Source organism: Podarcis liolepis (assembly GCF_965112155.1).
Source record: "Podarcis liolepis genome assembly, chromosome: 2".
NCBI classification, from domain to species: Eukaryota; Metazoa; Chordata; class Lepidosauria; order Squamata; family Lacertidae; genus Podarcis; species Podarcis liolepis.
In genome coordinates this window covers 85,803,114-85,818,137 of record NC_139555.1, presented here as the reverse complement: position 1 = coordinate 85,818,137, position 15,024 = coordinate 85,803,114, and the positions used below count along the sequence as shown (strand labels likewise).

Sequence of the window (15,024 nt, the reverse complement as noted above, 5' to 3'; positions counted from 1 at the left end):
ACTGGAGAGAAGGCATCTGGGCTGTGCACACGGTGAAAATACATTTTACATTTCTGAAAAGCACCAGGAGTTTCATTGTGCTGGAGCACAGCAAAAAGAAAATAACACCCATGCATCTATCCCCCTGTGAATAAGCTTCAGGATGCCTAAACCACATGTTTGGAATGGCTGGACTGTTGATTCTGCTAATATTCAAGCAGGTGGCTCCAAGGTATCACAATGGCTAATGTATGTAAGCTGTTGATTCGCTCTGGCTCACTCTGTAGGTATGGTGACATGAAAATGGAAATAGTAAAAGTTTTTCCCCGTAGCATGGCTTGTTCATGGTCTCAACAATGGACTATCCTTCAGAATGGCACAGAACGTCCCACTTTTTTTTACTTTTTTTGGCATTCTGCATATCCTTGGCAAGGGCAGTGGACACTTGCAGAGAGGCTATTTTTCTTTCATGCTGTGAGTTAGCGGAGGGAACGTAATCTCTCCAGAGCCCTCCCCACCAAGGGAGACACCAGTTAACCCCTGTATAGTGGATCCTCTCTTCCCCTACCAACTCTGGTGTATCCCAGCATGTGAGGTTTCTGACAGCACCAGCTGGGGAGGGAGGGGAGCCCCAGTGAGCATGATATGCCTCATTTGTTAAGATGATTCCCAATAAAGCGGACAGGTGTGGCTTGACACACACTGCGTGATGACGGATGAGCAGTGTGGCACAGGCCCACCATTGCCACTAACAAGGCAATTATGGGCAATTTTACACCACATTTTGCTGCCCCCCTGGTGCTCAGCACACACCTGCAAGTGATAAGACGATTAATGGGCATGCAGGTGGGGAAAGCTCTGTGCTGGGTCACTTGCAACCCAAGCCAAGGGAAGTGGGCTCCAGGAGAAAGAAGCCTCAGCATAGTCATTGTCGATGCACTGAAATAGGCCTAGCAAAAGCAACTGCAGATTGCTTACCTGACCAGTCAACATTAAAGCTACTGGTCCCACTGTTCCTGCTGGCTCTGCATACAGCCTAAACTTTCTAAACTGGTGGGAAGTAGCAACCATGCCTGAGAACACATCCCCATTATTTGTTTAAATCTGCATCCTGCCAGCTTCCAAATGTTCAGAAAGGATCTCATGTTTAAAAATAGACCGAAGGCATCAAAATATCATCAAGACAAAGCCACTACAGGCCTCCCATTGCTGCTTCCAACAGAAAAGCCTTATATTATCTACAGATAATGCACAGGCTCTGGCAAACCTCCAGGAGCAGGGATTTCTATAATTATGAGGCAGCCACAAAGTTACCTCACTACACGCTCTTGCACAGATTGCTTTATTAGGAAGGCACAGACTGTGTTGATTTTAACAGTAAAGATGTGTCATAAGATGGGAAAGAGATTTCTAAGGCATGTGTGGGCCAAACTTCTTAGTTCTAAGCCAGTATCTTCTATTGTTGCTGGATACCTAGTAAGGCACCAATGGAGATCTTGAAACATAAACGTAATGAGAAGCAGCCCTCCAAAAATTCATGCCTGAGGCCGATAATCCAAATGGCAACTCTGCCACCACTACCGATGGTGGTAAAATATATTAATAAAATAGCTGGGGTGGGGGCAGAAATGGCTGCCTTTTAATGTTACCCCAAACTATGCTGCTTCAGGCAGACAGCCTTACCATGTCTAACAATAGGGCCACAGACTTGAGTGAAAATACACAGCAGTCCTCCAGTCCCCATGCTATCTCACTGTGTATCAGGCACCTCTTCTGAATATTTGTCAAGGAGGGTAGCAGCATGCAGAGTGTGCTACAATAATTAGATGGCAAAAGGCTGCTCATGTATGATGCAACTTTTTTCTAGCTGGGGAGATCTCAGCCTCTGCAACACTACCCTCCTCCAGTAGCCACCCCTAGAAACAGGCAAAGTTTGTGTTAGGCCTGTACTCTCAGAATCACAGGTCCTCAGACACTCCTCGCCTCCAGAACGGGGCCCTTTCATTCTACAATATGGGCCATCATTTGGAGCAGACAGACTTGGTAGAGGGGAAGTAGCAAACCAACAGAGAGCTATTTCCTCCAGCCCCAGGGGGCAGTGCAAACGTAAAGAACATCTCCTTCAACATACCTGACCAAGGCATCAACATGAGTCATTAAAACATAACACTTTATTTTTCATTCTCCGACTCTTGCCTCACAAACACCATCCAAGCCTCATTAACAAAGCAGCAAAAGGAGGCTACGCTGGAGAATTACCAGCAGCCAAGGCACAAAGAGGTTGTAGCATGCCCAAAGCCAACTTGGATTAGGCATCCAAAGCCCACAAACCCTGGCTCCTTTCTCCGCTCCCTGACTTGCAGGCTGCTCCACGAGTTAACTTACAAGCAGGCCTAGGGCAATCACATGCTATGCCTCAGAATTTATACAACAGTCAAACCGATTTGAGCTTTGGGGGTTTGCTGCTCGCCTAAATTCAATCCAATCATCTGCTAAAGTCCTGGATCAGAACTCATTAAGGCAGCTGCTGCAGCAGGCAACCCAAGTCATTCTTTCCTAAATTGGGCTCCTCTGGGATACTTGGTGAGCCGTGGCTGTTTGTTTGGTATTGTTAAATTAGTGTTAAAGGCTGCCGTGGTATGTTAGATTTCCCCTCCACTGCAGCAAAACTGACAAGGGCCACACGTTTGGGGAGCAGCAACTCTGGGAAAAAGTTGACACTGCTTGACACACTGTGTGGGGAGGTCGCGGCTAAACAAGGCACTTGGGAACCAGAGCTGGCAGGGAAACCTGGCTCTTTCTTGAACCGTCTCCCCTTAAACACTCACACACAGAGTCACAGAAGCAGGCACTCTCCCACCCCAGCTCCATCCCTGACAAACAACAGCACTCTTTTGCTAATTGGTTTCAGAGCACAAACCCTTCAGATCTGCCAAATGAAGTGGACACAAGATATATCAGTGCCCAAAAGATGAGATAATGAATCATCAACTAACCGGTTTGGCCATTTGATCATTTCATTTCAGAACGGCCCTCCTGTGCCTGAATGCATATATTCTAGCTGAGAATGTACCACTTAAAACTGGAGCTTTGAAAGCACAAAGAAGCAAGCTTCCATCTTCTTGTGCAGCAGCAAAACTTCTATTAGGAGTCTCTGAGATCAGGCTTTCAAAAGTGAAGTGATACTGACATCGGTAGCGCAGCTACTTAGAATGATGGGTTTGCTTCCCAAGCTGTGTTAAGAAAGAAAGGCACTACATTTGGGCTTGATTCTGGAACATAGCATCACGCCAGGTTGATAAAAGACAAGTCTGGAAGATCTAATGGAGTACTGACTCACCACCGTAAAATTAAGGCTAAACTCGTTTATTTGGCATAGTATTATCGTTTTGAGGAGATAAGAACACTGTAAAGCCTTCTGCACAGTAACAGTGCTACAGAGATAGCAATGGTGCTCTTCTGGAACCCTTGGAGTAGAAGGAATCAAGAGTGCCAAGCAGAAAGTTCTCCACCTGTTCCAGACTAGTGACCCATACAGTTTAACATTTTCCAGGTGAAAAGGTTACATATTCTATTTCGTTGTACATGCTGTGCCCATCATTCATTCCACTGCACTGAAGCTGATCTTATCGCAAGGGTAGCCAACGTGGCGCCCTTTTGGTGTTGTTTAGGTCCAACTCCCATTACTATTGGTTACACTGGTCAAGGCTAATGGGAGCTGGAGCCCAACAACATCTAGAAAGCACCAGGAAGTCATCAACAATTGTCTGGAGAAGCACCTACGAAGGCTGCATGGCCTTCAAGGCTTCAACCAGAGAAACAGTTGGAAAAAGCACCAATGATAAGTCCCCAAACTTGGAATGCATGCATGGAAAGCCACACTACTTGATTTGCCCACACAGAGCTTATAATTAGTGTGACAAGTTCTTAATTTAATTTTAATTATTTAATGATGCTGAGAGTATCATTAAAACCTAATGCTGGCAAGTGCTCAAAAATTGGCAGGTAAACAAGATGTGCGTTATCAACACCATTTAGTAGCCTTGACACTACACAATGGTTTTAGGTTCACAAACCTCTTCATGACAGCCCCACACTTCACATAACAGGGTTCAGTCAGAATTGGTTCTTGAGAGCTTCATACCTTGCAATCAGGAGTCAGTGTGAATATCTTAAATCAAGATTTAGGATTCTAGTATCATACACTTGTCTAAAAGGAGCTGGTGACCCAGGAAGAGATGCAGTTCTTCACACAGTGAATACTTAAACTATGGAATGTGTTCCCATAGGAAGTAGTAATGGCCACCAACTTGGATGGCTTTAAAAGAGGTTCAGACACATTCATGGAGGACAAGGCTATCAATTGCTGTTAGTCACAATGGCTATATTCTCTCTGGTTATGCCCCTCTCTGTTTAGCTTCTCAATGTGAAATTTGGAGGGTAGAAACAAAGGAGGGACTTTCTGGTGGCAGCCGTTGACTAAGGAATACTCTCCCTAGGGTAGCTTGCCGGACACCGACATTGCTGCCTTTTTAGCATCAGGCTAAGACTTTACTATTCTCCCAGGTCTTTTAAGATCAGACTTTAAGTCCTGTGGCATATGGTGGCTTTAGCGCATGCATCTAATGGCTGTTTTAGTTCTGTGCTGTCTGTGGCATTTTATTGTGCTGGTTTTGTACTTTGCTTTTATGTCTCTTAATCTTACTGTGGGTTTTATTGTAGTGTGGTTTTATTGTTGTGTTTTCAATCTCTGCTTGCCACCTGGAGAATTTAGTTTATGAGTCATCTCATAAACACAACCCACAATCAAATAAATGCCTATTTACAACTCACCACCTTGCTGTAGTATTGTCAAAATGATATCCCTTGCTCTACCTTTTCCCTCCACCTCCCCTTTCTTTGTGTTCCTTCTTCTTCTTATTTTTTAAGTTTAGAAGCCTGATGGAAGGCTCCCCATCTCTCTCTCTCTCTTCTTCCCTCTCTCTTTAATTGATGAGAGCTGCTTTGGAAGAGACCATTTGTCTGAAAAGCGGTATAAAAATATAATAAAATAAATAGTATTCGGCCACTGTATTTGAAACATCCTGAGCACCCTAAAGCACTGTATAAATGCTAAGTACTATTCCACTGGAAATCTGTAATATAACTTACGTGATTTGAGACGGTAAGACTCCCCTGTCATTCCCCCACCTCCCATCTCCAGTGTTACAGTCATTACTTCTTTTTATAGAAGATGCAGACACTAATTAGGCAGGCTCTCTCCCATCAGTTTTTGTGGTGGGCTGGGGGCTTCCAAAGAGTGAAGGCCTTGGCAAACGCAGCGCAGGGCCCCACAATGCCAATCAGCAATAAGAAGCAACTAGCTTTGGGGAGTGCAAGAGGCACTACTCTAATTTCCAGCCTTCAACAGATAAGACACTGAAACCCAAATAGATGAGATACTGTGCTAAGACTCTGGTAATTAACACCACCAAGGCCTGCCTGGCTTGCAGTATATGGGTAAATAGAACATATCAAATAGAATTACCTGCCAATCCCTGCTAATGCACTTGGAGCCTGGCCCAACCAACATGTTAACATTAATATACACAATCTTATTAAATGAAGGTCATAGTAGCTGTCAAGAGAAGAGGGATGATAAACAACCAGTCTTAAGGAAGTGAAAAGATGGGTGGCTAAAAACTGTGAACACAACCGGGGTGGGGGGTGAGGAATCCACGACACACCAAACCTCATCTTCTTCCAGAATCCTATTTGCTAGGAATCCTGTGAAACAGGCCAGAATGGGAATCAAGCTTTCACTGTCAACAAAGGAGAGAAAGAAAGTGGTATGCAAGCCAAAAAAAATATACTCCTACTACTCTGCCTGTTGTAGTAGGTCGACAGAAAGTCATTCTAAGCGAAATTTCAATATGTATCATCAGTCCTGGAAACAAAGCCCTCTCATAATTCCCTCTTTGGAATGCCTGTCTTCACCAGCACTGGCCAATGAACTTGCACAGGTCACAAGTGTCACCTGATATTATTCATCTCCATCCTATTTATGTCTTATTTAAAAGCGTACACTTTGCCTGATTTTCACAACATATATAACAATACCCATTAAGAGCAAAACGTTGACATCGAAAACCTAAGCCACAGTAACAGATTCCAAAACAACCATGCTTCTATAGATCAAGAATGGCGAAACAGTGACCACTGACCATGATGAGAGTTGTAATCCCAGCAATGCCTGGAGGGCCATGGTTTCCCCATCCCTGCTATAGATGGAGGAGAACAAGGAGAATCTGGAAGTGGGGGAAATGTCAATTGGGGTTAGGAACAGAAGACAGGATAGCTCCATCCAACTCTGACCACTGAACCACATTCCACTGATTCTCCATTACAATCACCACTGCATTGCCCCATCAGCGGCATATCACAGGAGACACTAATTCTGCTCGTTACTGTTCATTGAGCACTCACTGGTTGGTGGGAAGAAGAGGCTTCGCACCAGTTATTGGTGTCTGAAGAAAGAAAGTGTCAGGAGAATACTACATCTTGTATCATATGCTACAAGAACACTGCATACGCTGGTAGCTAGGCCAGCCATGCCTTAAAATACTTCAGAACTGCCCACTACCATGTACCCTCCACCATAGGCGATTTCCTATTCAGCACTGAGGATAAAGGAGAAGAAGAACCCCCCGCCCGCTTACCCTTCACAAGCATACCTTAATGATTTTGGGGTCCGCACAGCGGCTATTGCCATTGCTGGCATGCATCCAGCTGCTCTCAGAGGCTGGGCAATGTTGGCGCAGGGAACATCGCTTTTCTGACACACACCAGCCACACTCGAAGCGTGGATCTGCCTTGAGGCACAGCCCACAGCTTTCGCGCAGAGCTGAGCACTTGTATAGGTGAGCTGCAAGAAGAAAACACAAATCCCTGCTTACATTCAAAAAGAAGTTGGGGAGTGGGGTGGAGACAGAACTGCTACACAGATTCCCCCTCTCATGGGTAATTGTTGACAATGCCCACTAAAGGACCTCAGGGTCTACCACTTTCCATATGCTTTGTCGCATCAGGCCAGTTTTGACAGTATTCACTGCCTATATAGTTTTCAGCTTTCACTACTGAATACAGCCAGCAAGGGATTTGTTTATGATGCAAATGCCTATCCACTAATGAAGGGATAACCTAATGGTGCCCTCCACATACTGCTGGACTACAACTCTCATCATCCCCAGCCTATGGCTATAGTGGCTGGGGATGCTGGGAATTGCAATCCGCCAACATATGAAAGGCACAACATTGCCTTTCCCTGTGCTAGGATCTCCGCTGAAAACCAAAATCAGGATCACAAATTTCAAGTGGTTTGAACTGGCATAGTTGTCACGGCTTCCCCAAATAACTCTGAGGTTTACGATTTTGTGAGAATGTTGTGAATTTATTTGCTGTGTGTGTGTGTGTGTGTGTGTGTGTGTGTGTGAAATAATCTTTGCCCATTACAGAACTAACCTAACTATCATGTCCTAAGTTCCTTGCAGCGGGAGCCAGGATCGTAAAGCAGACTTCAAAGTGATTTCATTTTATGTCTAGGAAGTGAACGTGCATTTAAGTCTCAAACAAGTTATTGAATGGCTGGGCATGTTTATAAGGACAGCACACTACCGAGAAAATATTTCGGAGCAAGTACACCGCGTTTGGAGGGTCAAGGCGCTTTGATGGGCAGGAGAGAAACCAGTAATCCCCAGACCACCACTTCTAACTTTGCTCTGTGTTAGAAAGCTTGTTTGCTCAGGCTAGCATAATATTTGATTTTACACCTGTAGGGGTGCACTGGTGTCAATCTGGCCCTGAGGTGGATGGCTCAGAAGTGGAATGCAGAAGCAGTTCATTGCAGGGAACTCCTGCTGTATTTTGCTAAGGGTGCTCCACCCCACCCGACTTCATCAGCTTACCCTGGATGTTCTGGGGATTGTCAATGATGAAGTTCCCATTCCATACCACGGAAAGGTTCACCGGGAGGTCACTGATGCCATTCCCTTCATAGGAATACTGCCAGAGGAAACACAAGAGAAAAAGAGTCGCATTAGGCACCCTCAGACAGAAAGAAACAGATATACATCAGGAATCACACCACAGACCACAGGGGAGCTTTGCATTCTTCTGGCTTGTTCTAAGTATACCCATTTGGATCTGTGGTTGCCAGGGATGATAACACGTCCCAAGCAAGACACTCTGGTCAAATGCAAAGTCTCCAATATCCAGGGGCCTCCCCCTCTCCAAAAGCAGTACTTATATTTCCAGTTCCCAGCTGCTTCCTAGAAGTCTGCCAGATGGAAGGCCTTTTCTGAGGGAAAGGAATTGGAATCTGGACTCCAATGCACCTCAGGAACCTCCCCCTGCAAATCTTCTTACTTGCACAGACAATATTGCGAGAGTTTGGATATGCTTTCGTATAGGTCTTCTGCCTATCCTATAGCTAGCAGAAACAGAATCACTGGTGGGAAATAAGCAAATCTATTTGAAGTCACGTCATGTGCATAATTTATTTGCATTACAGACTCCAGCTTCTCTTGGCACAGGAATTAGGTTACCTGGGTGAAGAATTTGTACTTTTTTTAAAAAAGCACTGCTGGCATACACTCACTGTGGACTAAGTGGCTTTCAGAGACCCTCCAATAGTGTACAGCCCTTGTACAATATTGTCACTATGGTGATATATAATAAAAACTAAACATGCTAATCATTTGATTCTGATTAACATTCAGTGTTCATGTTGAACCTGCTCCTCCGATGAAAGGAGGAGGATTTTCTGGTGAATCGTACAAACTGAGTGACAGTGATATCTCAAACTAAGCAGCAGCTGGAGTCATCACTCTCTGCTCTCCAGAGCTGGCAATATTAGATTTTGCCTTCCAAGGGTCTAAGGAAATAAAGCTCCCACACAGAAAACGAAAAAGCAAGAGCCTAAAGCGGACAATAGCTCTGTGAGGGCAGGGTTGTAGAGGCAGACAAATTTGGGGTTATATCTTCATCAAGCAGCCCCACGAGCCCTTGTCCCTCCCACCCAGTGAAAAGATACACCCAATCTCTAGCCCAAGCCAAACTTCTGGCAGCCCCATCAATATTCCCTCCACAGTGCTTGCGCGCATGTGGAGGCTTAATCGATACAGAGACAGGAAGGCAGTCGGAACCTTCCCTGACAGCTAATGACCTCCTTCGGCGAGAGATTCTCCGCTTCTCTCCGGAGAAAATGACAGGCGTGTCAGGAGAGATTAAATGAAAGATTCATGGCTTGCTGGAGTTTGTTAGGGAGCTATGGACACTGGAGAATCAGCTCTCCCTGTGCCTTGGATCCTTCCCCCCCCCCCACTCCACCCCACCCACCTACCCTCAGCCCATGGCACTGAATCTGCCTTGATGAGGACACAGAGAAGTGAAAGATGAAGGCAGTGCGTATGGTCCCCTCCCCTCCCCGCATATCCGTGCCCCCAAGCACCCTTTCTCCACTTCCTCCTGCCACTCAAAGAAGGTAGAAGCTTCCACGCCTCAGCTCCTTCAAAGCCTATTTTGTGCTTAATTCAGTGATAAGTGCAAAGAAACAGAAGGGACTCTGGTTTTGCATTTTTGATTGAATGCTTTACAGTGTAAAGCGCTCAGGTGAAAGTACAGAACTATCGTAAGAAACCCACCAGAGAAAGGCCGAGCTCCTGAGAAAAGACCAGGGTGTTTCTCATAGGACAACCAATCGCAAAATAATCCCATTACAAACAGTAGGGCATAACTACTTTACAGATTATATGTTTACATCATGCTCCTTCAATTTCAAAGGGTGCTACATAGGCGATACTGTATATAGTTAGACATTCATTGTATAGAGGTATGGTCTAATCAGTAAAATTCAGCTGCCCTAAGGTGTTGAACATGACAGTCTATCCTGCACAATAATTTTGAAGGAGAAAATAAGCGTATCAGCCAAAGTTCCCATTCAGGAACTAATTTATTTAATATGCTTTTATACCATCCTTCAATAAAAACTCCCAAGGCAAATGATGGTGTATTTGTCATTTCCCTAAGTTTTGACTCACAAAAACATTTCAAAACAACGATAAAAACAAAATTCAACCTAGAATGCTCACAATAATATGTATAAAAGAGCACTTTACATTTTAAAAAGGTAATTATTATTTTTGAATTTTTTAAAAATGTAACTTTTTGGAAAAAAGTTGGATTGAAAAAAATGGACTGATGACACAACTGAGCAAAACTTCTGCTCACACAAGGGAGTGCCTTCTTCAAAATGATGCTTTTGCACAAGCCATCAATGTTATTCCAAGATCTATGCAAAAGTCCACTGTTCATTTAATGTTCTAAATAAACTGAGCCCTTCCTTCCCCAGCTCCTTGAATTGTGTGCTTGTACATCCAGAGAGATGATTTTCAAAGCATCAAACTGCACTTCAGACGAGTTTGCTCTGGATCGTGGAAGGATTCAAATGTACTAGGATGTATCCAGCTAAGCTCTAGTAAGATTGACCCATAGAAATTTGTACACCTAAGCTAGTCATGTTTGTTCATTTTAAGGGTTAGCTCTGAGTATGCCTAACATTGGATACAACCCAGCATTACCTGTGTTTTATCTCCTGGAGACAGTTACTTCATGAGCATCACGACTGGCTATAACCATGATATACTATGACTTAGTATATCAAACAAAAAGTTCACTGCCAGGTCCAGCAATTTAATTTACATCATTGACTGTGAATGTTCAGTACATAGGTGAAATGATAACTGAAGGAAACCAGCCGTTAAACTGGGGAAGCACCTCTAGAAGAAAATTACATGTTTGTATATGTACACATATACATATAGGAGACTCTCCAGGAGTTTGAAATATGATTTATTTCAGGACTGACATGTTTGGGAAGAAAGCTTTGCTCAGGGGCACAGTTTTATAAGCAATTTTCACCAAATGCATGAGGACTCTTACTACTGCAAAACACTGCTAAAAATGTGCCCCCAAGGATGGATTTGTTCCGAAACACATTGGGCCTGGAATGAACATTATTTCAAACACCTGGAGTCCCTCCTCTCTTATTTTCCATGTTAAACACAGCAACTGATGCACACAAATGCTTTAGGATTTCACACAGCCAATCTTGTGGGGGGGGGAATGCAACAACCAATTGGAAAACACTTCCATTCAGATAGCCACACCCCCCTCTGATTTATCCATTATTGCAATGGCAATGCCACCCGATCCAAGAACACTGGAAACAAGGAAAAAAATTCTGGCCCAGTGGACTTGAATTCACAGCTGGGCAACTGAGGGAGGCATGAGGCGAAATGTTCTGTTCTAAAAAAGTAATCTGTTAGTCACTGTTTATATTTACATCTGTACCTAGATAAACATATACCCAGTACATTCCAAGCAACTTCACACAAATTCCAGAAAAAGAATTTATACAAATGGGCTGGGCAGCGCCGAAACAATCAGAAGTTCAGATAAATGGGGGTACAGCTACTGTAAGCTCACATCAATAAGGCCTTTACGCAGTACAGGAGTTAAATATGGATCACTAGAAGATAACTGACATTCAGATAATATGGATGAGGGAAGAGTTTCTGTGTACCTTTTCCCCTCCCATTCCTTTGTAGCTGTGTCCCACTAAGATTGGCTGAAGAGACCCACTGCAGAAATAACCCAAGAAGTCAGGCAGATTTACATTAAGGAGAAGCACCCATCATTCGGTAAGTGGGAAGTGGGGGGGGGGAGGGGCGGCAGAGAAGGATTTAGCTGTGACGAGCAGCGTGGCAAAGTAAGTGAAATTGGCATTTTCAATTTGTACTCTGACATGTCTCATTTGGGGCACTGGCATCTCAGGAAGGCATACAGCCTGCAGCTGTCCGAAACACTTATTTGCATTTCTCTGCCCTGGCTCCTTTTGGAAATGAGTTACTTCTGATTTGGGTGTGGAGTAGGGGGAAGCGGGGAGAGATTATTTAACCCTCCAGGTGCCTGCATTGAGAAAAGAAACTCACATGTAGGAGAGAGGTGCATTTCTGCTTCAGTAAATAAGCAAGATTTGTGGGAGATTGGAAACATGTTGCACAGGTTTTGACTGAGTCAAAATGAAACGTCACACTATGACGTTATCAAGACAAAAGTCTCCCACAACCACTGTGCACAATATTGATTCCCACATAAATGACCCCAAAGACTGTTAGGTAACTGATCCAGTTCATGCTTTAAAATATAGATAGATAGATAGATAGATATAGATATAGATATAGATATAGATATAGATATAGATATAGATATAGATATAGATATAGATATAGATATAGATATAGATATAGATATAGATATAGATATAGATATAGATATAGATATAGATATATAGATCTGAAATGCTTATACCCCGCTTTTCGTCATATAGTTCAAGGAAGCTTGCAAAAACAAAAGACTATATTAAAAGCAGCATAAATGAATAAAACAACTTTGTTCTATCTTTAACAATATTAATATTTTATCTGCTCTGCTGCGGCTTCACGTTAATGTTTAATTGCTGTGATTGTTTTATTGTATTTTAATTCATCATCATCATCATCATCATCATCATCATCACTATTTGCCCTCTGAAATAAGCAGCACTACACTTTTCTTTCCCTGCCATTATTATCTGGCAAGAGAGTGGGTTGTGGAAGAGAGTTGAACCCACAACAATCTTCAAAATCCAAATCTCACTCTCATTGTTCTGCCAAAGACTGTGGAACATCAGAACCCAGATAGCACAATATTGCTACAAGTAGTTCAAGAGTCCCACTTATCTAGAACTCTGGAAACATTTCCTGATAGTGTTCTACTTCTGCCTTGTAAACAACACCATTAAAGCAATCCATTGCAGGGGTAGAAAGAGGAAGCTCAGTTACATCCTGTAGAATGTACTGGAGAAGAAACCCAAGATAGCTTATGCACAGAAAACTAGAGCTAGGGTGGAATTCTGACCTCTCATTTTCTGTGTGCAGTGTGGAAGGGGAGTCAGTAATATGAGCCTTTACCTGCTGTCTCGATATACCATAGGATCTACCATCTCATCTGCTATTTTGGAGAACTAAGCCCTAATCATTGCAAAGAATACGAGTGGCTTGCTTAAAATACACCCACCATGTTTGTGCACATTAAAGAACATGCTAAAAGAGATTCACTTGTCTCTTTCAATTCTTCCATGGACAGAAAGAAGGACAGAGGGGCACATCTGGGGGGCGGAAAAGAACTAGGAATCTGTCTGCCTTCACAGTTGCCAGTTTCTCCATGACTCAACCGGAGGAAGAACAAGCCAGATTTTGGGTCTTGCCAACAACAGCCTGAACTATTCCTGGATTTCCTAACACTGTGTATAGGAAGGGAGCCCGACATGCATCCCAAGAGCCAGAGAGGAAGCCAGGGAAGGTGGGTGTTTTGGAGGAGACAGAGCAGAAAGCAGCCAACAAGCTCGAGCTTTGGCCAGGAGTCTGACACCACATGCTCGAGTTACACAGACAAAGCCAAACACTTACTCGTGCTTCTACTTTGTTTTTATTTTCTATGCCATTTGATATTTTTAACCCTCTTAAAGGCACATACAGAAAATCTCACCCTTTATTCAAAGTATATGCAAAGTATATACCCCATAGTATTGTGGCCATAATTGTTGACGCAGGTAAGAATCTTCATGCTGATATGTATTAAGACTGAAAGGTATGTGTGTGTTTGTGTCACTTGTTCTCTTTACTTAACAACCCAGATTGTAAATGTTCTACAATATACAGTGGTACCTCGGGTTAAGTACTTAATTCGTTCTGGAGGTCCGTTCTTAACCTGAAACTGTTCTTAACCTGAAGGACCACTTTAGCTAATGGGGCCTCCTGCTGCTGCCGTGCCGCTGGAGCACAATTTCTGTTCTCATCCTGAAGCAGAGTTCTTAACCCGAGGTACTATTTCTGGGTTAGCGGAGTCTGTAACCTGAAGCATCTATAACCTGAAGCTTATGTAACCCGAGGTACCACTGTATAACAAGGGTCTGGTGCATTTATTTGCAAGTTACTCTCACCAAAATTAAAGCAGCTTATTTCCAAATAAACATACAATGAGGTAAGGCTGGCTATAAAAATAGTAATAATGCTTGCTGATTTGTTGTCTTAGTAGTAGCATGATGCCAATGCTCTTATTTTCTCTCCATCTGAATGTTTATAAATACACATTTCTAGAGATATTTTATTGGTTGAGTTAATAGTTATGACAAAGTGCTACCTGGATTGGCCTTTCAGATTTCTGCCGTGCTACACTATACATAGACAAAATAACATCTCTGGAATAGCAGGACATAACAGGAGTAGAAGCCATTGAGGTGTTCTCCAAATGTTCAGTGACAATTCCCATTAGCTCCAACAATTAAGGCCAGTGGTCAGGGATGATGGGATTGTAGTTCACAAACAACTGAAGGGTACCATGTTGGCTACCCAATTTTCTTGACTTTGGGGGACAGTCACCCCAATACATATATGACCACCCCCACAAACAAATCTAGTTTCTAGTGGAAACGGCTGGCAATAAATCACCATTAACTAATGAGAATGAATATCTATACATCTGAGTGAAAATGACTAATGCTGGTTTTTCTCAAGTTAACAGTACTACTTGTTACTTCAGACCTAATAGTTGAACTGTTGGTACATCTACACTATCAAGCTTCCCTGCTTGGCGGTCCAACCCAAGTGTCAGTCTTCTGCTCTGTTTCTTCTTGAAGAATTTACTAAGCAGATTATCAAAATCAGGATCTAAAGGGAATCAACTGGAAGATATGAATAATCCAAACTCTCATAAATTGCATCTGGTGGCAAGTGCCTTAAGGGGGCGGGGTGGGGGTAGAGAGGTATTGTATTCATAGATGAGTGCATCTTTGGAAAGCACCAAGAAGAAGAGCATTTAACCAGACTAGCCTGAATTTGACGCTCTGTGCCATTCTCCTACAACAAAAGCTCCTGCACTTGTCTTGCTGATTTGCCAGTCGTGATT

General features: G+C 43.3%; 1 protein-coding gene across 6 annotated transcripts in view; it reads right to left on the bottom strand.

Moving 5' to 3' along the window:
- Positions 1-15,024, bottom strand: part of PLXNA1 (plexin A1) — a 299,945-nt gene that overhangs the window by 72,170 nt on the left and 212,751 nt on the right. For all 6 annotated transcript variants that reach the window (XM_083489159.1, XM_083489158.1, XM_083489156.1 and 3 more), the window contains exons 11-12: positions 7,923-8,019; positions 6,693-6,883 (exon numbers count right to left, since the gene is read on the bottom strand). In XM_083489159.1, coding sequence (XP_083345285.1) covers positions 6,693-6,883; positions 7,923-8,019 — 288 coding nt within the window. The remainder of the gene's footprint in view (positions 1-6,692; positions 6,884-7,922; positions 8,020-15,024) is intronic.